This window comes from Diorhabda carinulata, chromosome 3 (assembly GCF_026250575.1).
Source record: "Diorhabda carinulata isolate Delta chromosome 3, icDioCari1.1, whole genome shotgun sequence".
NCBI lineage: Eukaryota > Metazoa > Arthropoda > Insecta > Coleoptera > Chrysomelidae > Diorhabda > Diorhabda carinulata.
In genome coordinates, this window is record NC_079462.1 from 28,971,951 (window position 1) to 28,995,892 (window position 23,942).

Sequence of the window (23,942 nt, forward strand, 5' to 3'; positions counted from 1 at the left end):
AAAACCATGAAATAATTTGCAAGACTTTTATTAGCATTTCTATGTACAAGTTTACATTAACATATTTTCAATTTTTCTATGAAATTGACAAGTTCTCAATCTGTTTAATCAGATCAGTATGCTTGAACTTATCTGGCTCTTTAGTAAACACCTCTAGCAATTTTTTCTTTTCAGGGTCGTGTTGTACATAATACATTTGAATTTGATTTGCCAGACATTGTGCCTCCTGTGCATTGATAATATTTTTATCATACTCTCCTCTCATTAAAACTAGTCCTTTAGTATCCTTATATTCATCATAATGAGTGATAGTTAAACACTCAGGGGCATCTGCTTTATGAACTTGATAATATAATAGAGGCGTGAAGTGAACAGTATTCTGTGCAAATTGACACATAATAAATTCATAACCTTGGGAACGAGGCAGAGCAAATAAAAAAGTAGGATATTTTGCAGCATTTTCATTTAGTTTTATATAATCTTCCGATGGTATTGTTGCTGCAATGCAATGCTCTTTTTTCCTATGGTATTCTTCCCAAATATATTTTATTTCTTCACTGTTTTTGGTTTCTATTAAATCCGTTTTCATTATACTATCCAATTTTTCTTGTTTCAATAGCGTAGGTTCTAACAACTTTTCTTTAGGTTGTAACAATTGAGAGTATTGTCGATTGGGTTGTTCAATAGGGTCCGCTTTCTTTTTTTTATTCTTATTGGCATTTTCCAAGCGTACCTTTAACTCATTTGGATCTTCCTTATGTAATTTTGCGATTTTTTGAGCATATTTATCATAAAACGGATTTCCCTTTAAATCATCTAGGACTTCCTGTAGATTTCTCGGAGTTGTCATTATAGGTTTACTCATCACTCTAAAAGATGCTTTGTAAAGAACATTACGCATTAAAGATGTTATATGCATTTCAAGCTCAACGTTTACACGATTTTAACCATAATTTCACTAAATTAATAGAGTATAAAAACAGAATTAGGTTCCAACCTATATAAAAATAATTCTTCGTTTCTATACGAGGGATTCCAGTAGACTATCTAGCAACGTTGACTATTGAATTAGTGTAATTAGCCATAATGAAAAAAAAGAGGAAAATCTGACAGATCATGTCATATATCAAGATTAGGTTACCGATCACATAAATGTATTTAAGGTTGGGTCACATCTTTTTTGTGACGAAAATAAATTTCAGAATGTCTGGTAAAGAAGCTATACAACGTATTAAGCAAAATGCTCAGGTAGCAAAGCAAACCATAGATGAATTGAAAAATGAGGTAATATCAAGATATTTCTAAATTAATGTTAGTATTAGGAACAATTTTATATTATTGAAAAAACTTTTTTTGTTATAGCTAAACATATTGAACAACGAATACAATGCTATTTTAACTAGACAATTACAGGAAGAAAATTCTAAGCTCGTGGCAGCAGTAGAAGATGCGAAAAATAAGTTAATCCAATTAGAAATTCGGAATGGAATTAAACAAATTCCTATTCCAAATCAACCATTAAGTACATTTACACCGGAAATTCCAGATGCAAAGCCAGTTCTTAAAGAAAATGTACAAGCCCCTACTAAGCCAAAAAAAGAGAAAAAGGACACACCTGTAAATCAACAAAAACCTTCAAATGATTTACCAATAGATGTAGGAAGACTGGATTTACGCATTGGAAAAATTGAGGATATTAAAAGACATCCTGATGCAGATAGCCTATACGTATTACAAATTGATGTAGGAGAAAAAAAACCAAGAACCGTTTGTTCTGGTTTAGTCAAGTACGTTCCAATGGAGGATTTACAAAATAAAATGGTTGTTGTGCTTTGTAATTTGAAACCTGTGAAGGTAAAATTCAATCATTTGCTAAAATGCGCCTTAAGATTATTGTTTTAGATGAGAGGTATTACATCAGAAGCTATGGTAATGTGTGCTGTTCAAACTGAAGAAGGCGGATCAATTATTGAAACAATAATACCACCTGAAAACAGTAATCCTGGTGATCTAGTACACTGTGAAGGATATACCAGACAACCTGATTCTATTATGAATCCCAAAAAGAAAATTTTTGAAACTGTAGCTCCAGATTTGCATACTAATGACACATTGCAAGTTTGTTATAAAAATGTACCATTTCAGGTAACAGGAAAAGGAATTTGTCATTCAAAAACTTTAAAAAACGTTGTGGTTAGATAAAATGTGATAGGTCTTAGAAATAAAAACAAAGTTTTTTCCTACATCACTGTATTTTATTTCAAGAAGCTCAATCCAAAAGTAACAACAACAATGTTATATGTTCTAAAAAAGAAATTTGATTTTAAGTTATTTGAAAATGAGATGTTCCAAACTTAAACAGAAATGTGACTATTTCAATTTGTAGTTCTGATAAATGTAATTACAAAATTTTTCTTTTATTAGCTTCAAAGTAAACCAGCTCATAAATCTAGTACATGTAAAGTGCCAATCAGCCTGAATTTTTAGTTAAACAACTTCTCTCAGCTCAGTAACTGTTACGTTGTAAAACTAATATTTATATAAATTCACATAACTGTTGAACTAAAATTATTCTTTTTTGTGAGTGCCTACTGAGCCCCAATAATTACGCAAATAGATAACATATTCGAGATAAAAAGGTATGTTAAACATAAAGTTGAAAATTCGTAATGCACTTAGGGGTTCACCTCCTTGTGCTTGCTTTTTACATAAAAACATCAACCAATATTACAATTAATCAAATTTACATAGAGGAAAACAATCTATATTGTTCAAAAAAAAGAATGGAGAAGGAGGAATGTGTTCAATAGTCCTTACGGTTGTTAACGACTTTTCAAAAGTAAAATGTGTGTTGTTTTATTAAAATATGTGTAAAATGCGGAAAAATAGTGTCAAGTTACAAAATTTTCGGATTTTTATAGGGACACTCTCCATAATTTTAAACATTTCAATAAATCACTGTTGAAAGTGCCAGCCATTATTTAGATCTAAAAAGTCAATTTTGTTAATGAAAAGTCACAGTAAACAATTAATAGCCTGAACTCCTTTCATTTGTAATAATCAGAGTGGGCAGTGATCGTTAGTAGTTTGCCGTGAAAGAAGCTATGAGCGTCCTGAAGGAACTGACAGAAGAAGACTTCCTGCAATATTTTGAACAATAAAAAATTCTCATGGAGCAATGTACCAGTCTCTTTATTTAATAACCACACGTCGTACTACAATAAAATTGAAATGCTATTCAGGTGTACCTCGAATATAGCGACACAAAAAAGGTGTATACCCGTAAAATTAAAACAATTCAAGAACATATTATGTAATTTGAAATTCAAAATTAATTATTTGTGTCATGAATCTTTTTTTTGGCATCAAACAAATTGTGTAAAATTCGCTATCTATTTCAGCTAAATGACTTTGAGATATTGTTCAACACCATGGAACCTGGCTATTCCTAAAAGAATGTTTATTTTATTACGTTAAAATATTAATATGAATTGCCAAACATCTTTAACACTGTGGTTCTTTATTCTAAAGAATTGAAATGCATTTTTTCACAATCAGAGTTCATTTTAACATAGTGTTTCATATTTAATTACCCTGGTTGCTAATAGAATGTCAACTTATTGAACCTGTAGTATACTTTGACCTGCAAGATTACCTGAATTGTCACCAGAACAATGTCTCACTTTATATTAAATAGTCAGTTTATTTATATTTGTTTTAAGCTGTCTACTATCTGTTATTAAATTTCAACTTGAAGTAATTCGAAAAACAATTTGGACTGAACTTCCTTGTATTGGAGAAAAATATTCAAACATATCCATATTACAATATAAAACTGATTTTGCCCTAAAAGAATTTCATGAAACAAACTCATACACATTTGTATAAGGAAGACTTAAAACTAATTCAATAATCAATGCTAAAAGTGCAATTTTAAATAATTTACACATTTATATCACCAAGGTATGATCTCCAACTCCTTATAAAACACCTGAAGAAAGAAAATAAGTGTTGGTTCGTACTTAGAGAAAAAAATATGCAGATGGAAGGATACTTTAACTGAGGTTATGGAAAAAAATTAGCTTTTTGCACACCTATAAAGATATGTACACATAGTCCAATATGGAAAAGATCATATTTAACAATGAATAAAAATTACAACATTGTACTAAAAAATAAGAAATTGAGATCTTTAAATTTTGTACCGATCAGTTATAGCATCAGAAATAATGGTATCTGCATATTTTGAATTAACTAGGATTAAAAAATGGTACAAAATATACAACCTTTTAAGATCCAAGAGTTGTTCAATGCCTGTGAGATCTCTTACCCCTGCTGCTACTTTCTGACCTTGATCTTCTTCTCCTTCTTCTATCTGAACGTGAACTAGAAGGTGATCTTCTAGAATACCTACTCCTCGATGAACTCTTTGATCTTCTAGATCTTTCTCTAGAACGTGTCCTTTTTGATCTTTTGTATGAAGATGATCTCGATCTTCGTGATCTGGAATATGACCTAGAAATATGTTTGGTAATAATAAAATTTAATAATACATATTTTTTTTTCATTTTCACAAATTTGAAAATGATATACCATTAATTCAAGTAAAACTGATTGCAATAATTAAAAAATAAACAAGGCAGGTTCATTTCTGAACAGTGGGTTATACTTATTGACAGTCTTGTCGTTTATATTTGACTATATTGCATCCGAAGAAAACTACAACATATTTTGTTGCCAAGATAATGCCAAATTCCCAAAAAATAATCCTCCTCAGACACTGTGCTATTGAATTTTGGTAGCTACTTTGAACAATCTTTTAATAGTTATCAATACTGGATAGGCAGTTTACGAGTTATTTGTTGCTTCAAGATGTTCAGGCTTTTCAAAGCGATTGAATTTATTTTCATGTGGTAAGCCTTATGAACTAATTACCTCAACTTGACAAGCACAGAGATGTTACATGTTCTCTTTATATTACAAAAAACTGTCACGGAAATGTGCTCAAAAATGGAGCAAACAATAACAAAAAGTAGATATTCTCTTTGTTTTACACATTTTAAATTCGATAGGAACTTAGTAGATATAAAAATGAAGCAAAAAGTAGCAAAATATAAATAATACACTTAAAAGATATTAAAAATTATTATCAACAACTTTCTCAATTTCTAATTAAATTTTTATGTTTTAGCTGTCATTTCCTTAAAGATTCCAATACATCTCAAAATAACGATATATAAAAGCTATTATTTTTTTTACGATTCAATACTACTAAGTTTATTTATCAAACCCTTGGTAACATTCACAACTGATTGTGAGCACACTGTTTACACTACCACTATACCAACATTTACAATTACAGTGTCTGACGCGTGTTTCGATAACCAAGTTATCGTCTTCAGAGATTGAGTAGTATGGTGGAGTAAACAGAGTCTATACGCACCTTGATCTAGTTCTTTTCGATGAGGATTTTTTCTTGCTTCTACGGGAGTCTCTTCTAGAGCTATTAGAATCTCTTCTCGATGGTGATTTCGACCAATGTGAAGATGTGGAACTGTGTCTTTTTTTTGGAGTAGATGATCTCTTTTTTGATCTTTTGTATGAATTTTTCGATTCTTCTGACGAAGAACGTCGACTTTTCGATCTATTAATAGAATAGTCGCTATCTTGCGACGAACTCGACTGCGATCGAGCCTTTTGTTTATCGTACGATTTCGGAGAAGATGTTATTTGTCTGGTATCTTGTTCATAATACTTTCGGTCTGGAAAATAGGTTAAATATGAATCTGACGATTTATATAAAAATGCAGTTTGTTGTAATACTGGCTTGAGTAATGTCCCAACAAAAGAAGCACTTTTACCTGCATTTAAAAAAAAATTTCATCTCATAAATAGTTGTATATTTTAATCCCCACTTGCACCGTAATCTCCAATCCACTGTTTAAAATAAAACACAATAGTAAATCACAAAACTTATAAAAATAAATAATAAATAAAATAGTCCATATTTTTAGAATGATCCGCTTCATTATACATTATCCTGGGAAAACCCATATCTACAAACTGCAGAAAATCTAGATCATCTTCATAAATGTGTTCTGTAACCTGTACTGCTGCCAAATGTTATGTGCCTACAATACACCACATTTTCTCCCTTCCTTCCTAGATAACAACTCAATATAATTTCCATTTCCAGAAAAATGTAACTCAATTAGATTCACAATCATAGTCAATAGGTTTCTTTATGATTCTACCTGTATTAGTAATAAATTCATTATTAAGTATATTTTATAATTATTCAAGAATATAACATAACAAAACCAAAAGAATGTCTTGTTACTTATGAGAGCATAGACAATAATATTGTGTAATACCTATAGCGATAATTATTGTTTCTGCTGAGTTTTTCATACAAAATTACTTGAGTTATAAGATAGAAATTGTTTAACTGAAAATTAAATCGGTTTGAGCCCCCGATTTCGGGGTTTTAATTTAATGATAGTCTAAAAACTTTCAAACTTGATTTAACACACGGGACAACTAAAATAACAGAACCAAGCCAGTGTTAAAATTTAAACTATTGTTAACCTTACAGTGCAAGTGGCCATAAAAGTTTATTTTTGTGCGATTTTTTTATTTACTTTACATTCATAGCTAGTATGAAAAAATATTAAAAATAGTGGATAAGAAAATGTGTCAAAATAAAAATTTAGTTATTTCAAGAAAACACTGTTTCAATTTCACTGTAAAATAAATGTTTATTGTTAGAATATATAGACTATAAAATATAATTGAAATGAAAGTATAGTATATAAATTTTTCTAATCCACATGAAATTTTAATTAGCTCAAACAACAAACTGCAATAAACTTACAATATCTACTAATAAACATTCCATCATTACTTTACCTTCTAAGGAAAAGTCAAATTTCAATAACACTATCAAAATAAAAAAAAACTTTAACAAATGTTCACTAAGAGTTACTAACTCCACTGCTTTCTAAGCCAATTGTTTTTATTGTTTACAATATGTTGTACACAATCTGGTTTATCGCACTATAAAATTACTGGCAAAGTAATTTTTAGTTTATTTAATTTTTTTTTCAAATACTGACCTTGATCTCGAGCGTCTACCTGTGATTCGTTATCGTTGGATTCCGGACTTTGTGATCTACTTAAGCTACCTCCTTTGCGCCTTTCTGCATCTTCTAACCTATTCTCTATTTCCCTTTCGGTTTTTTGGAAATCTGCCATTTTCCTTTTAATTGTATCCTGCAACAAAATGATATTTTTACTGTTGACACTATGAATATTTATAATCAGTCATACTGACAAGATTTTAGTAATCTAGTAATCTCTAAACTTGATTAATTAATTAAAACGCTCGTACCTTTAATTCGTCATCAGAATTTCTAGAGTTTCTGCGAAAATCTTCATCAGTATCATCACCTGAACTAGTTCCAGAATCATCATCTCCGTAAATACCCAACCCTATTATCATTAAACATATTAAATATTGTGTTGGAGCTGAAAATGTTAAGCTACGAAAATTGCACAACAAACAAGATCATTATAAATCTTACCAAGAGATGAACTTTCATTTTGTTTCAACTTGTAGAGTGGAAATTTACAAAATTTGTATAAACAAATTACTCATTTCTAATAATTAGAAAAAAAGTTGTTATAATTTTGATTATTTAAAATGGAAAGTTCAAGTCCGTGACAATATATATGTAATAATAAAAAAAAATAGATTTTTACACAATTAGAATACTTACCAAGTCGGCTTCTAATCGTGGCACCGCTGGGTGCTGATGCTGCTTGGGAGGCTGAAGTTAACAACAAATTTAACAAACTGAACCCATAAATACCCTGTTAACAATCTCAGGAATAACAATAAAAAAAATTACCGTAGTGAGATAACATCAAACCTAATAGCGGTGTTATTAACAAACTTTTAATCACAAATATATTTAAAAATGTACACATTAGAATACCTTTTCGATTTTTCATAAAACGTTGCAATTCCTCTCTACATACAGATTCTATATGCCGATTAGTTACACTTAATAAGATTTCTGTCATAGTATGTCTTACTTTTAGCATCTAAAAATAAAATTTTTCAACAATTTTAATTAAAAAATAATTATTGAATTACCAATTCATCATGGGACAAAGGTGCTGGTTCTGAGCTCTTTTGTTGCTTTTTCACTTTGGTATCTTCTTCAGAATTTTCACCATCACTATCCTAATATTATAGCATGGAAAAGTAAAGTAAATTGTTATATTGCTATGAGTATACTTACAAATCTACTTTTTTGTCGTTCTTTCATTGTAGACTTCAAAATTTCAATTGTCTCTTTATTTGGTTTGGAATTTTCCAAATAAGACTCCCTTTCTTCTTTTTCTTTTTGTTTTTCCATCTGTTTCAATTTATCCTTTTCCATTTTTTCTAAACCTATTTAAGGATAAAAGATAAGAATGGTAAATTACAAAATGATCCTAAAATAACTGGGACATTCCAAAAGAAAACTGAGGTAGAAAAACAAATAAAAAGACTGCTTAATGGGAAAGCCCTTGGAGAAGATGGAATAGAGGCTGAGCTGAACACTAACATAAAAAATAAAAATACTGAGAACTATAGTCGGACTTAATATTACAGATGGAAAAAGAAAAATGAAGAAGAGCTAGGAGAAAAAATATAACAAGGTATTTAAAAACACAAACACTAAATTGGGCAGGACACATCACAAGAAGGAGACCTACAGAATTAATGAGAAGGATTAACACAACCTAACCTAACCAACAAATACATGGAGAAAGCAAATTAAAGAAGATATCAGAATCCTAGAAATAGTAGACTGGAAAGTAATATGCATAAACAGAAAAGAATGGAGAAAGCTGAAGTCAGGACAAAAAAAACTACAACAAAAAGAACAAGGGGAGTAATCCACCCCAATAGAGATTTGTAGGTGCACAAAGAGCTATCTATGATGATTTAATAAACTCATTTCATTCTCATGTGTGTCAAATAAAGTATACATTATAAAAAAAGACAATTTGTGTATCATTTATCTGATAAAAAATATATCATTAATACCTTCTCTTATCCAAGCTGGTAGTTGTTTCCTTTTGGCATTGTCTAAAGTTGTTCCTGATACTACTGTTGTGTCAACTGGAATTGCCGATGGAGTGATTGGAGCTGGTGCTCTTATAGGTACATTTACTTTACTATATCTTTTGTTGTGAGGTTTAATATGTTTTGTAGGTGAAGTTGAAGTGTTGTTCCAATAATGGGGACTGTTGGAATTTGTATGACTAAAATAAATTTATTGAACATGTTTTTTACAAAATTATACAGTTAACTACCTTCCAAAAGGTGTAGCATTATCACTAGTGCTTTCAATAGGTTCAACATAAGAATTATTAGGTGTAGGCAATAGCGGGGCTTTCACTCCACTAATACTTGGTGCAGGAGGAGGTACAGGAGGTGCCCAATTATTACTCCAATTCCAAGATGGATTTTGAGCACTCCAATTCCATGTATCTATACTTGGCGGGGGAGGTACCTCATTTGAACTCCATACAGGAGGTGGAGGTGCTTCTTTATCATTTTCTACATCCATTTCAGCTTCTCCACCTTCGGTACTGATTCTTTTTCCTTTCTGAGCAATAGGTGGATCTCCCGGCATTGGAGGAGGACCTGCTTCTTTCATTATAATCCATTGCTGGGCTAGCGCTGCCCAATCGACTTGTTCACCGGGAACATTTTGAAAAGATGCTGGGTTGAGGGCCCACTGGGCATACTTTTGGGATTCATTTGAGTCACTTCCTGAATACATAGTTCTAAATTACGGTAAGAAATTCTGGAAAAATTCTAGACTCTGTATAATTAAAGGCAAAACACTTTTTGCTAGAAATATCACATACATCGGCAAACTCTTACATGACATATATATGACAAATGATTGCTGCATAGGTATTGACTCAAAATGGAAACTTAATTTGTCACATTCAGCAAATTGATCCTGCATTAAAAGAAACAAATTTTAAAATATTGATCTATTTCTAAAACTATTCTTTATAAATTTCTCAGAGTATTCTGTAAAACAGAACATTTCACAAAATAGATATATCTAAGTATTCAGTGTAACCAACATAGTCAAAAGAATTTTTCTTGAAAAACTGCCGCGTTATCTTTAAAAGTATTGATCTGTTCGTATTTTAATACAAACATCAAAAAAGAAATGTTTAAAATGAATGTTTCTTTAACTTTCGAAGTACTACTATATTTAAATTCATATTATTTTGGTTTATTTGCAGTGTGTGAAATAGGTATGATATCGGTAAAATATTTTAGTTTTAATAGTCTTGACCATTATTCTACTGATTTTGGTATATTTATGGCTGTATGTTTAATAGAAATATTTAGAATTTTACTAGCAAGTAGAGGAAATTTAACAGAAAAAAGTAAGTACTAATCTATTATTAATCAGTCGTTATAATAACTCCTATTACTTTATTTTAGAGTGGCCCGTTATTGTTGCCATTCTATTGACAATTCCATCAGTGTTAGGTGTGGTGTATTTAATGATATGGCAAAGTGAAATACTACGTTTTGAATATGTTATATGTGGTATGCAATTGGGATTTTGTGCTGCAGAAATTGTTACCGGCATATTGTGTTTATTTTCCTGTTGCCAAACTCCAGAATATTATTAAATATTTTTTCAATAAACAAGTAATTACACTTAATATAGTTTTATTAAATATGTAAAATTTGCAAAGTAATACAATGTGCAAAAAACAATTGGTTATATTTGCCAAAATATAGTTAAAAAATAGAGACATGACGATTTAGAGCATTGAGCTGTTCTTAATAACTCGTTGGAATGTTTTTATTTGTTAATAGAATCAATTTCGTGAGAAAGTTGGTTAATTTCTGAAATATCCCTGATATAGGTTCATTTTTCCTCTGCAGGAGCTATTTTTAAGTACTACCCCTGTTTATATACAACGCCATAACTCCGCTTGTATTATCTTGAGCTACAGCGGTATTTAATGCATATTGCATTATATATTATTTGGAGATTGTTAATAGCTATTGAGATTTTACGTTATCGATGATTCAGTAACTACCCAGTTAATTCATATTCTTTACGTTTATTTTCAACGATAAACAATGAAAGCGTGCTTTAGAATGGGTCATAGATTAATGAATAAAGTAATAGACTGAAGATTTTGAAAATAAATAGTTTTTTATTTTTACATTTCGCAAACAGCTTTTGAATGGTTTTTCATACTACCACCACCTACTATTTGTTAAATTGTTGAATTTTACTTTCTATACATTCTTATAATTACTATATTAAGTTCATATTGTTAATATAAACGTATGTATTCAATCCCAACAGATTACTTTTCAATTATATGGTGTGAGTCTGTATTTATGTTTACGTTATATTGAAGAAAAAATACTGTTTGATTATGTAGTTCGATGGTTTTCGGGAAAACTGCCTATATGTCAATATAGGCAAGTATTTGTCAAGTGACAAATCAAAGCTACAAATGTCAAAAAGCGTAAACAAACAATTTATTTAAACTTTACAGTTGTTAAGGGAAATAAAAATGGTTACAAATATTACAATCGTAGATTTTCCAACAATATGTCGGTTGTGTTTAAAAACTGGAGAATCGAGAAGTATATTTTATACCCCTAAATATGTAACTTTAATTCAGAATATAACAAATTTGAAGGTAATTTACTTACAATTTTTTGAAATTACTAATAAAAAGCTATTAAACATATTTAAATAAAAAACTTTGTTAAAAATTTTACTTAGAGATTAAAAGTTTTATAAAGGGAAAACTCAATTTAAGATTAGATATTGAATCGGTTTGTAATTTCTTATAGGTAAAAGATGATGACATTTTTCCAAAAATGATCTGCCAAAATTGTTTGAACAAACTGGAAGAAATATGGACATTCATAGAAATGTGCAACAATAACAATGAAATTTTATACAATATAAAAGATGGTAGGATACATAAAAGTGAACTCGTAGATAGCCTAATAAAAGTTAGTGATTCATTTATCGATGTAGGAAATGGAAGTGATATTTCGTTAAAATCAGAAGATTTTTTCTATGCTGACCAAATATATTCAGATTCTGAAAATGAAGAACTCAAACCAAAGAAGAAAGTTACGTGTAAATTATGCCAAAATAAATTCAAAAGTTGGTATAAGCTGCAGGCACATCAGAAAAATAATTGTCCTATGGCCGACAGTAGAAAAATGGATTATATATGCTTGATATGTGATTGGGAAGGGAATACCAAACAGGCACTAAAAATTCATGAAAGGAAGGAACACACTGAAACAATCGAAATTTCTAAAGGTGTTGTTAAGAAAAAGTGGAAATGTGCCATATGTGCCAAGTTATTCACTAAAAAAATTGATTTACAAAGACACAGAAGAGTTCATACAGGCTTAAGACCATTTATTTGTACTATTTGCAATAAAGGTTTCACACAAAAAAGTACATTGGAGAGACACATGAGCTCACTACATTCAAATCAAGAGGAGAGACAGAATTTCGAGTGTTACATTTGTGAAAGAAAATTTGTAAGAAAAGATCACTTGGAAGCTCACATGCATAATGTACATATTAAAAAACAGAATGATTCTCCATTGGATATAGAATTATATTCTGAATCAAAAACTTGCCAAATATGTTTTAAAACTTTTAGCATTTTTTCTTATCTACACAGTCATTTGGTGATTGTACATCAAGAAGCAAAACCGCCTAAACCTAAACCAAAATTGAGAAAAATAAGGTTTGAACATTCTTCGAATCTATGCAGCATATGTGGTAAATCATTTGAAAAAAGGAAAACCTATCAGATGCATATGAACAGGAAACATTCCGAGAAAAAAAATGACTCTAAACTCAAAAATAAAGTTGTCGAGAGAAAGGATAAGTTTCAGTGTTGGCATTGTGGAAAAATATTCACAACACAATCAAATTTAAAGGTAAAAATTCATATTTTTCAATTAATAATTATGAAGGTAGCACCTATTTATACGAAAATCAGATAATTAATTTGTTTTTTATTCATCCAATTATTGTATGGATTATTTATTTGCTAAATGTTTGAAAGTTGTCATGAAAAATCGAAAAATTATTATTTTCTATATTTTTTTTTAAAATTTTGTTTATTATTTCAACACATTTAATATAAAAATGGAAGTTTGGAAACCAAAATTTCAACACTTTTGTGGCCTCTAAAAAATCCAAAAACCACAAATTCCCCGTTTTGTCTCTGGAAACTGTATTTAAAAATTTGTTTCGAAAAATATTGTACTCTGTTCCCTTCCTTTTCTTCATGCTTACCGCAACAAAAATTTCATTTTTTCAAAACTATTAATAACTCGTAAGAATTGCTCAAATTATGATATTCAATTTATTTTTTTCGTCTTTATATGTGCTTTCCAAAAAAATTCACAATTTTTGTCGCATTAAGCATGAAGAAAGTAAGGAAAAAACATTTTTGAAAAAAATATTGAAGTACAATTTATGTTTGTTGCCATAAAAAAATCGATAAATTAATGTTTTCTATAGTTTTTTTTTTTCATTTTGTTTATTATTTCGACACATTTAAGATAAAAATGGAAGTTTGTAAACCAAAATTTCAACACTTTTGTGACCACTAAAAAATCTGAAAACTGTATTTAAATATTTGTTTCGAAGATTATTGTATATTTTTCCATCCTTTCCTTCATGCTTACTGCAATTATTTACACTACCACTACACTAACACTCACAATCACACTGACTCGCGTTTCGATAACCAAGTTATCGTCTTCAGAGACTGAAGGTAAACTAAAACCTATTACCTTGACTTACCTGTTTTATACTAAATTCTCCCAACAATAACCTTCTCCTGCGAAAAATAATTCCAGGAGGAAACGTCATTGATGTTCCTTAATAAGGAATAAATATGAATATTCTCGCCAAGGAGGTTAGGTTAGGTTTGTTCAATTATACCTATAAATTAAAAATTTATTTTCATTTAATATAATGTTATTTAAATAATGAGGTGCTATTTGAGTTCTCAACTAATCTAATGATTATTTCGTTTTGAGACGATCTTTTCAGTGATATATGGAATAATAAAGAATAAGTGTATTTGAAATTTTAATTTGTACTTTTTAAACTTAATATAAATAAGTAGTTCACTTCTTTGAAAAATTGATATAAGTAACAATGATTAATCTATAATTGTATTGAATATATTTAACTATTTATCAAAAAATAAATAAATCACTAAATGAAAATCTGACTTTTGAATATTTTACTTATAGCGGATATTATAATTATCACTTATCAATAGGCAACAAACTATTTACACCGTATACTGAACACATTGTTTACACTACCACTACACCATCACTAACAATTACACTGCCTGACGAGCGTTTCGATAACCAAGTTATCATGTTCAGAGACTGAAGATAAACTGTTTTCGTTCAGTTTACAACTTGGTTATCGAAACGTGCGTCAGACAGTGTAATTGGGAATGTTGGTGTAGTTGTAGTGTTAACAGTGTGTTCAGTATGAATATCAGCAACGGTTCCAGAAATTCCAACTTATTTACATTGTTGTGTCTGTATCAATGTTGAAAATGAATGTTTGTTAATCATACAGTAATTATTAGGAACAGCATTTTTGTTTTATAATTACCAGGTTCATATTCGAATTCACACTGGTGAGAAACCGTATCAGTGCAAATATTGCAGCCAAAGGTTTGCCGCATATTCTAGTTGGCACGAGCATGAAAATATCCATACAGGAAATAAACCTTTCCAATGTGTCCATTGCAAGAAGGCTTTTAAACAGAGAGGATCTCTGAGAAAACATTTGCGATCATCTGTACATAGAAAACCAATGGAAGATATTTTGAGCCAGCAGGAAGTCCATATCTTAGTGCCATAGATACATTTTGTGATATAATGTTTAGTCATAAATTAGTGATTTTTCAATTACATTGTAGATCTCAAACTAATGTATATCATTTTATTGTAGCTATTCATCTTGTAATTTCTACATACACATATATGTTTATCATAATTTGTATTATTTACAATGTATTGTGATATATATGTTTGAGTGTTTTTTCAAATTCATTTTATTTTTATAACAAAAGTATTTATTCAGTATGCATGTAGTGGGTGGTTTTAATTTATTAAATTATTATAGAAGTGCTCTAACTTTATTTATTCAAAATTATTTATATAAAAGTGATAAAGTAATCCGTCTCATGTTCGGAAACTGAACATCACCGAACGTACCCTAAGATGAAATACAAACTTAGGGCCAATTTTACAACTTAGGATAAAACTGGAGATTAAACCAAAGTTTAAACTATGGTTTGAACTCTAGTTCTCGACGCGTCGCAAATGTTGATAATTTCTTCATCATCATCATCAAGTGCATCAAATATAAAGACTAAATATTCAATTATTTCATAAAACCCTTTATAATATTGTAAAAATGTGAACAATTTTAAAAAGTTAGGTTTGGATCCTCTGTTTCATATTAAACTGAATTTTAAAATACTCCCAGATCGCCGGTAACGTTTAAACCGTAGTTTGTCGGTAAACTCCATCTATAAAACGTGAAAAAGTTGATATCTGTAATTTAAATTTAAGTTTGAGCTTCAAACTTCACTTGTTAAATTGCCTACGATTAGTTGTTATTCAGTGATAACAACATTGCGGATTTTCGATGCCAGTGCCTTCGATGGTACGTGGCAGAACAAATCTATTTTCGCGGTTCATTTAAATTTACAACAATGAATATCTACTCTATTCTATGTTATTAATTTTCATCCAGTTCCTGAATTCACGATAAAAAATACCTTAAAAATGGGACACGTGTAAAATAAGCAACTTTTTTCTCTGTGTACGTATAATAAACAGCGCTTTATAAAATCGTTTTTCCATAAGATCATAAGATGAGGTTATTGGATTTCTCACCAATATTCTAGTTACATTTTAGTAATCACATTTCTGTACCTTAAAATTGTGGGATTATTTTGGCAAATCAAACATGTAATATATTTCCAAATTTTTCAAAAAGCAGCAAAAAACATTTAACACGAGAACATGGATTGAAAAATGACAATTTATAAGTCCCTGCCTTTTTTGGTTGGATCACTTCAAGCATGTAAGTTTCCTTATTATTCCTCGGATAGTTTCTACTTTCTATATACTTTTTTTCATTACGATTAAAGGTAATTGATAAAATTAATTAGATTGTTTTTCAACAATACGTCATTGTGGGGTGACGTCACAACTAAACGCCATATTATCTTGGGGGACAAATATTGCGTTATTTACATTGAAATTATGGTTATATTGGTGTGTTATTTTCATTTGTTTGTGGCCAAAGATATTCATTTCAATCCAAAGAGTGTTCGTAACAATTAATTCTCTATACAATGAAGTAAAGTATTTTTTTTCTAAAACGAAAATACAGCAGACGTCTCAAATCACGTTACTCAAAATGACCTATAAATGTGAAACTGTAACTAAATTTCAATCTGGGATACCTCCGGCTATAGTTTTCGAAAATTCCTTATAATACTTGGTAAAAAGGATCGCCTATCAGCCGATCGACTTGTATATTAGTGGAGGAAGGATACCATCTTCCTATCGTATGGCCACAACTGGATACTTTTATAAGTTTCCAGTGAACGTGATTCAGATTACTTTTCAAAAATGCAGATTATAATCTGGTTAAGTCGATCATAGTTGCCAAAAATCCTTATAGATAAGATGTTGGAATGATTGAGGGTTTATATATGGATCATAGAGTTAAATTCAACGCTGTGTGTCTATGGATACTTCGAACATTCTAGCCAACATTCTAGTTGAATACCAAAACTGATTAAAAACAAATATTTGACGTTTTGAACCTATCTATCAAAAGTTACAAATAAATTTTAACAAACATTTTAAATAAGAAACTCAACTTGCAAGTACTATCCTACATTATTTGAAAAAGATGTCTAAAGAATAGAAGGTTTAATTTATTTTCATACAGAAACTATATTTCGTAATACCAAAATTACAGATGGAGAGTAAACTTAGAAAATGGAGAACTAAACGAGACTTTATAAAACTGCTACAATCTCGTGAAAACAATGCCGAAACCTCCAAATTTTTCAAACAACATTCACAATTTACAGACAGTTTGATAAAGCGGCTTGGTTTGGAATTTGAATTAGAAGGTCACCAAGGTTGTGTTAATTGTCTAGAGTGGACCCCAAATGGACAGTAAGTTCATAGGATGCTTTTTAAATGAATATTATATTTGTAATTTTTTAGACATTTAGCATCTGGTTCTGACGATACAAATGTCATATTATGGGATCCTTTTAGACATAAGAAATTACATGTAATACCAACACATCATATTGGAAATATTTTCTCCGTTAAGGTAAACAGTTTTATCTTCAGTCTTTAGGAATTGAAATTAATCATCAATAAACTGTAACTCAAGAAGTTTATAATTTATATTTTAACATAGTTTTTAGGAACTTCTTGTTCTGAATTAGCAACAGCTTCTGGAGATTGTAGAGTTCTTGTACAGTCCATACCTACAGCTATAGCTAAAGGACCTCCAATTCTTGAATGCAGCTGTCATGTTAATAGAGTAAAAAGGTTGGCAACTTCTCCAGTTGAACCGTCTTTGTTCTGGTCTGCAGCTGAAGATGGACTCATTATGTAAGATGAATCACCTATCCATGGACAGTTATCTTCATTTATTTGTTTATTTTCTAGTCAATATGATCTAAGAGAACAACATGATTGTTCTTTATCACAAATAAAAGTTTTAATTGACCTTAGCGATAATTTTGGAGAAGTAAAATGCATAGCAGTTAATCCAACAAAACCACACTACATTGCAGTTGGGGCAAATGACTGCTACATTAGATTATATGATAGAAGAATGTTAAGACCATATATTCTCAAACATGAGGTATAATATTCTTAAATTATCAAAATCCAATATTCCAAACTATTTTTTTTAAGCGTAATCATTTTAATTTCCGTATTGATTATGGCAGTAGTAAGACACCTAAAAAGGAAATGGAAACAGAAAATTGTGTTCAATATTATGCTCCGGGCCATTTGGCAGTTGAAAATGCAAGTGTTAGTAGCTTCAAATTAGCTGTTACTAACATATCTTTCAATTCTGCTGGGTCCGAAATGTTGGCCAATATGGGAGGTGAACAAATTTATCTATTTGACATTAATAATTCTAGGCATATAAAAGATATTCAGGTGCCTCAGTTTTTCAATAAGAAACAGTTGCCTGTATGCAATCAGTGTTACAATTTGGTAAGATATTTTATAATAAATTTAATTTCTTTATAGGTATACAATATACAGAGTATACCACAATGAGCTGAGTTGATATACTGAATAATATCTAAATTATATATAGAAATTATTCAGGCAAATAAATTTTTTGTAAAAGGCTGCATTTTTTAAAAGAAATTAGTTAATCAGAAACCTTTGGACATTATGTTTCCAATAAACTTAGATTGAAATTCATTGTAGATACTAAAAAAAATCAAAGTTGGAATTCACTTTTGCTTATTTCATATAAAACTGAAAATATTTTAATTAAAACAAGCTCCTTAGGCAAATATTACGGGTGGTTTCCTTTATACATGACACAGATCAGTTCATTGGGCATATCCTATATATTTAATAAATAATGGAAATATAATTTAATAATTTATGTCATACCTTTAATCTGATTATGAACAGATATAGTTGGTTTTACATTTGTTATTTCCTTTTAGGAAGGAAATGTTTTTCTAAATAAACCTAAAATAAATCAGTTTCCTGAGGAAAATTGCGTTTGTTTTTATATAGACAGAGCAAATCAGTGTATTAAACGAAAATGGTAAGTATTTGACTTAATTTACTGCCCTATTTACATTCAATTATGTATGAAGGATATAACATTCAAAGCAGGTAAAATGTGCTCCTCAAACTATTTAGACGTCAAACTGACAGTAAAAGATGTGGCTTCCAATTAATCTACTAAATAATTAAGTTTATCTTTTTTAAGGATGGGTGATTTGTATAATGCTGCACGAGACTTTTTACATGTAATTCAAAATTGGCCTAGCAAATTGCAGGCTTATGTAGGCCTAATAGAATGTCTTTTAGAACTGAAATGGACAGCTGAAGCTAAAAAATGGTTGGATTATTTTTCAGCTTTACCAGAAAATAGTAATAATCCACAGGCAAGTATCAATTAAAGTTGCATTTTTATTTTATATTATATTAGGTAATTTATGTTGTAGATAAATTTGTTACAAGTGAAACTGGAAAAGCTCTTTGCCTCCAGTCAACCCAAAGAAAAAGACATGGACGTTTCAGAAGATAAAGATAGATATTTTAGAAAAGTAGATGAAAATGAACAAAAGAAAAGGTTGGAATCTTTAGATTTTGAAAAGAGATTTTTAGGCCATTGTAACACTACGACTGATATCAAGGAAGCTAGTTTCTTAGGTAAAAATGCCAAAATATGGTGTGAAAATATAAATTTTATAATTTAAATTAGGTTAGGTTAGTTAGTTTACATCATTTTTGACAAATAACACCAACAAAAAGAAATTCATAAGACCAAAGTAGGTCTTAACCTTTGTACAAGAATACACAAAAAAATGGGTTTGCAAAAAGGAGAGAGAAGTAATTTTACACTGTTATTTCCAAAGGCTATTGTGTCCCTCATCAGTACTGCCCTGTTGACTGGACCATCTACAGCTCGCTCTCCAGTTCTTGAATTGTAATGATCTCCATTACCTGGGATAGCTTCAAGGAGGTCATGTCCTTGCTTTTAAAAGTTTCGATAGCATTCACTGTGTTATCTTCAGATGGTAGGGCATTTTATAACAATTCCTTTTCATGAAACCCTTGTAGTGAATTTTCCTACATCATAGGCCACTAAAAGGTTTTTGCCTTCCTTTGCTGGTAAGTATTTTGGTCTCGATGCCTGAATGATCAGTAACCAAAAACGAAAAGACCTTTTGTTATTGCATTGAGTTCCTACTGCAATTCCAGATCAGCTCTATCAGTTTCTTTCCATTTCTACACATCTTACGATGGCAAATATTCCTCCCTGAAAGGCATTCCAAATATTTTAGCGTCTACTCCTGTTCTATAATATCTTCCAATTTAATCTTCTTATTTTATTAATAATTACGTCATTTGGAAGATTCAATGCTGAGATGTACTTGGTCCGAGAGAACCCTCTCATTGGCAGAGTATTTAAAAACTTTACCATCTGGTGAAGATATGAAGACTCAATAAACAATAATAGTATTGAGCTTAATATAGAATTTTTAGAGTAGACTAAAATATCTCGGCTATTCTTTGAAAATAATTTTGCATTGACTTTTTAGGTGATGACGGAAATTATGTATGCGCTGGATCAGATGAAGGAATAATTTTCATTTGGGAAAGAAAAAAATCTAAAATTGTAACGGCTTTATTTGGAGACGTATCCATAGTTAACTGTATTCAACCACATCCCAGTGCCTGTTTTATAGCTTCCAGTGGCATAGACTCAGGTGTCAAACTCTGGTCTCCACTTCCAGAACTTGTAAGTTTTAATTATTCTTTTAATATGTAGTTGTCTGTTGTTCTTATAAATTTTTATTTAAAACATTATTTCCAGGACGATTTTGTAAATCCTCGTGTAGTAACCGACGTTCAAGCAGTGGTAGAAGCGAATCAGAATAGAATGGCGATGGACCCTTTGGAATCTATGTTAGTTAACATGGGATATACCATTCCGGGAGTACACATGTCTAATGAGGTACCTTCTTGTCAGACATGTTAGTTGTGGTTCATTGTTCGCTCATATAATATATAAATATACAAAGAAGGATGCTTTGCAGAAAGTTGTCTTTTAATATAAATAACACATATTTCTTTTTTATTTATATGGTTAAATTTCACATTTTTATAGTGAGATGTAATATTAAAAATCTTTTAATTCCCGAGTGTGTTTGAACACGTTCATTGTCTTTGATGTTTTGGTTGGTTTTAACATACTAGCTGACAAAATAACTTGGAATGAACTTTGTCGGGACCTATGCAATATAGATCTACAATATCTCGAGAAAAATATAATGAAATCTTTTGTTTCTGATATTAAATTTTACAAATCATATTTACACAAATTGATATTTATATGTATTATCTCAGATTATTAATCTGCCCACCGTTTTATTTGATTTGCGGGGTGAAATTTTTTGGAATAGATACATATTGAATAGAAGGTTACAATGGCTAGGTCACTTAGAACGAATGGACTAAGACAGACTCATGAAATAAGTTGCATGGAAGATACCAGAGGGTAAGAGGAAAAGAGCTAGACCAAAAAAATGGTGGAGGGAAGTAGTGGAATAAGACCTTAAAGAAAAAAATATCCAGAGCTGGAGGGAAAAAGGAAGGGACGAAAGAAGTGAAGGAGAACCTAAATGCTCTGCAGATAAGCCTATATATAAAAACATATTGAATGCTTTCAAAATTTATATATTTAGTGAACCTTCGTCATAAATAGTTTTTAATCGTTTTTTTTTGTTTTATTGTTTTTCTTCAAATATTTTTGTAACTTTTCTGGAAATACTGCCTAACGCCCTTTTATTTGGCTACGTGATATACGGTGGGCCAGAATAAATTTTATCAAAACTTATTAAAAACCATTGTATGTATAAAGAAATTGTCATTTATTTTTTATAATTTGAGCACTAGTACCTAAAGTTTTCATTCACTTTTTTTTCGGCAATAAAACAGTAGATACGCACCCATTCTTCATACACTGAGTAAACTGATTTCCAGCTTTGCCTTGATTTCTTACTTGACGTTGGTCTCCAATCTTGTAGGACGATTCACATTCTCGGGATTTCAAAGAACTCATGCCACTCCAAAACGTTCCTAATTGAGATAAGATGCGATTGGAAAACAGATATCAATGCTCTTCCAAAGATTCCATTCCATACTTGCCTGCACATTGTGACTTTAGGAGAATACAAAGACAGTTTCTCGATGATTGGTGGCACTTTATTTAAGTATTTTTTTTAACGTCCCACAGAAATGAAAATGAATTTCATCATTACAACAACAAATAGATTTCAACGCATGATGTCAGGAAAAAGTTTGTCTTCCAGCATCTCAAACTAATCCACTAGCGCTCTGCTATGGTGTCAATCTACTCAATTTTTGAAAATGGACTCATGCTGTTGTAACCTGTATAAGGATATTGATACAACTATTTCACTAAAAACATGAAATATTTTTTTTAAATTAATCAGAAAGTAAGTGTTATTTTTTGAAAGATCTGCTTTTTGAATTGGCATCTTTATATTTACCATTGTACAGTTGCATAATTTTTTATTATATTGAATTTATCCATTTTTTACAGTGAAAATATAATTTATCTCCTTTTATTATGAGGTACATAGTTTTGGGATTCTATTTGATATTGTTTTTTGTCCTGAAGTATAAGATTTGAATTAATATTTCTATTATTAAAATATTTTTTGTTTTTAAAGTAACAAAATTTCTAATACTTTATAGTTTTTTATTATAATTTTTTGTACACATTTCAATAAAATCTTTGTTACCTATTATATTATGATATTAAAAAACAAAAACGTGTACAGCATTGTAACGGATAGTGTTTTTAGATACGTGAGTTATCGTTTATTTATTGCTTTAAATTTTTTACAATTTTATTGTTAAACTTTATTAAAAAAAAATAAAATGAAGTGAAAAAATTATTTGTTAAATTAGTATACCATCCTTTTCCGGATAAACTCTAAACACATACATGTTGGAAACCAGAAAATAATAAAATAAGATAATGGGAAACATGAATTGAAAATATTGATGCTGCTAAAAATATTTTTTACTTTTAAACTATATATTGATAATATACTTTAACAGCTAAAGGAGCATCTAGAGTAGAAGATCAATTAATAAATGTAGTTATTATCAATTAATTAAATTGTATTATTCATAAATCTTCAATGTGATATCTGCAACTGTGTTAAATCGATCTAAAAGTTGTCCAAGTGTTTTGCAAAAACTGTTAACACAATTTGTGAAATGTATGATGCAGTATTTACTTATTCCAATAATTGCGACAGATGTAACATGGTGCAATAAAATGAATAATTAAATTGATTAATACTTACTTACAATTGTATTGTTGAATATAAAGCTGTTATAATTTGTCTACGTACATATATATCATGAGGATGAACAAAACTCGAGAAGAAGATGTAATATAACTAAAGAGGAATTGGTAGCAGCAATAAAACAGCTAAAGAATGGGAAGGCACCGGAACAAGATAAAATCACATCCGAGATGATGAAGAACAAGGGAGAAAAAGCGACCTTATTACTACTATAAATTTTCAACATAGTATGGATAGAAGAAATGATCCTTGAAGATTGGAAAACGGATTTGATGCTGCCAGTGCACAAAAAGAAAAACAGAAGACTGTAAAATGTTATAAAGGAATATCCCTGTTATGTACACCACTAAATTATCGAAAAGAGACTGTGAGCTAAAATAGAACCAACTTTGAAAGAGACGCAAAGTGGATTTCGGAAAAGCAGAAGCTTAACCTGCAAAAAAGAAAAGTTAGCAGCAGATTAACGAAAGTCACTAAATGCCTGTACAAAGAAAGAATGTAATAAGCAGAAACATGAAATCAGAGACGTTCACAACATAATAAGGATAGCGACAAGAAGGCAATCTGAGTCCATTACTGTTCATAGCTAACCAGGATGAATCAATTAGAAGTGCTGAAAATAGTAAACCACTTCATAATGGATACCG

The 23,942-nt window shown here is 30.1% G+C and overlaps 6 protein-coding genes across 8 annotated transcripts; 4 read left to right on the top strand and 2 right to left on the bottom strand.

Annotated features, from left to right (window-relative positions):
- Positions 1-12: 12 nt before the first annotated feature.
- LOC130891064 (ATP synthase mitochondrial F1 complex assembly factor 1) lies at positions 13-1,012 on the bottom strand. The gene has a single exon (XM_057795574.1). It carries the CDS (start codon positions 917-919, stop codon positions 77-79), a length of 843 nt encoding a protein of 280 aa, XP_057651557.1. The 5' UTR covers positions 920-1,012; the 3' UTR covers positions 13-76.
- A 115-nt stretch (positions 1,013-1,127) lies between these two features.
- LOC130891063 (aminoacyl tRNA synthase complex-interacting multifunctional protein 1) lies at positions 1,128-2,243 on the top strand. The gene is made up of 3 exons (XM_057795573.1): positions 1,128-1,284; positions 1,363-1,854; positions 1,903-2,243. The coding sequence occupies exons 1-3, from the start codon at positions 1,153-1,155 to the stop codon at positions 2,200-2,202; spliced, it is 924 nt and encodes a 307-aa protein (XP_057651556.1). The 5' UTR covers positions 1,128-1,152; the 3' UTR covers positions 2,203-2,243.
- Positions 2,234-10,172, bottom strand: LOC130891062 (arginine/serine-rich protein PNISR-like). Of its 3 annotated transcripts, none has more exons than XM_057795572.1 (11): positions 10,159-10,172; positions 9,370-10,028; positions 9,101-9,318; positions 8,307-8,458; positions 8,159-8,248; positions 7,998-8,106; positions 7,779-7,829; positions 7,391-7,491; positions 7,116-7,272; positions 5,444-5,762; positions 2,234-4,515 (listed from the first exon to the last, which is right to left on the bottom strand). In XM_057795572.1, the coding sequence occupies exons 2-11, from the start codon at positions 9,840-9,842 to the stop codon at positions 4,308-4,310; spliced, it is 1,878 nt and encodes a 625-aa protein (XP_057651555.1). In that variant the 5' UTR covers positions 9,843-10,028; positions 10,159-10,172; the 3' UTR covers positions 2,234-4,307. The 3 variants fall into 3 exon arrangements, with proteins under 3 accessions (XP_057651555.1, XP_057651553.1, XP_057651554.1); XM_057795570.1 differs by lacking the exon at positions 10,159-10,172 and having other exon boundaries at positions 2,234-3,991; positions 4,287-4,515; positions 9,370-10,142; XM_057795571.1 differs by having other exon boundaries at positions 9,370-10,172.
- A 41-nt stretch (positions 10,173-10,213) lies between these two features.
- Positions 10,214-10,751, top strand: LOC130891065 (transmembrane protein 80-like). Its single transcript, XM_057795575.1, has 2 exons — positions 10,214-10,470; positions 10,529-10,751. The coding sequence occupies exons 1-2, from the start codon at positions 10,248-10,250 to the stop codon at positions 10,720-10,722; spliced, it is 417 nt and encodes a 138-aa protein (XP_057651558.1). The 5' UTR covers positions 10,214-10,247; the 3' UTR covers positions 10,723-10,751.
- A 788-nt stretch (positions 10,752-11,539) lies between these two features.
- LOC130891066 (PR domain zinc finger protein 5-like) lies at positions 11,540-15,265 on the top strand. Its single transcript, XM_057795576.1, has 3 exons — positions 11,540-11,757; positions 11,915-13,033; positions 14,748-15,265. Exons 1-3 carry the CDS (start codon positions 11,629-11,631, stop codon positions 14,994-14,996), a joined length of 1,497 nt encoding a protein of 498 aa, XP_057651559.1. The 5' UTR covers positions 11,540-11,628; the 3' UTR covers positions 14,997-15,265.
- Positions 15,266-16,960: 1,695 nt separating this feature from the next.
- Positions 16,961-22,872, top strand: LOC130891067 (WD and tetratricopeptide repeats protein 1-like). The gene is made up of 11 exons (XM_057795577.1): positions 16,961-17,087; positions 17,139-17,341; positions 17,393-17,504; positions 17,595-17,791; positions 17,849-18,047; positions 18,101-18,409; positions 18,880-18,983; positions 19,152-19,329; positions 19,390-19,597; positions 20,491-20,690; positions 20,766-22,872. Exons 2-11 carry the CDS (start codon positions 17,139-17,141, stop codon positions 20,928-20,930), a joined length of 1,875 nt encoding a protein of 624 aa, XP_057651560.1. The 5' UTR covers positions 16,961-17,087; the 3' UTR covers positions 20,931-22,872.
- The last annotated feature ends 1,070 nt before the right edge of the window (positions 22,873-23,942 follow it).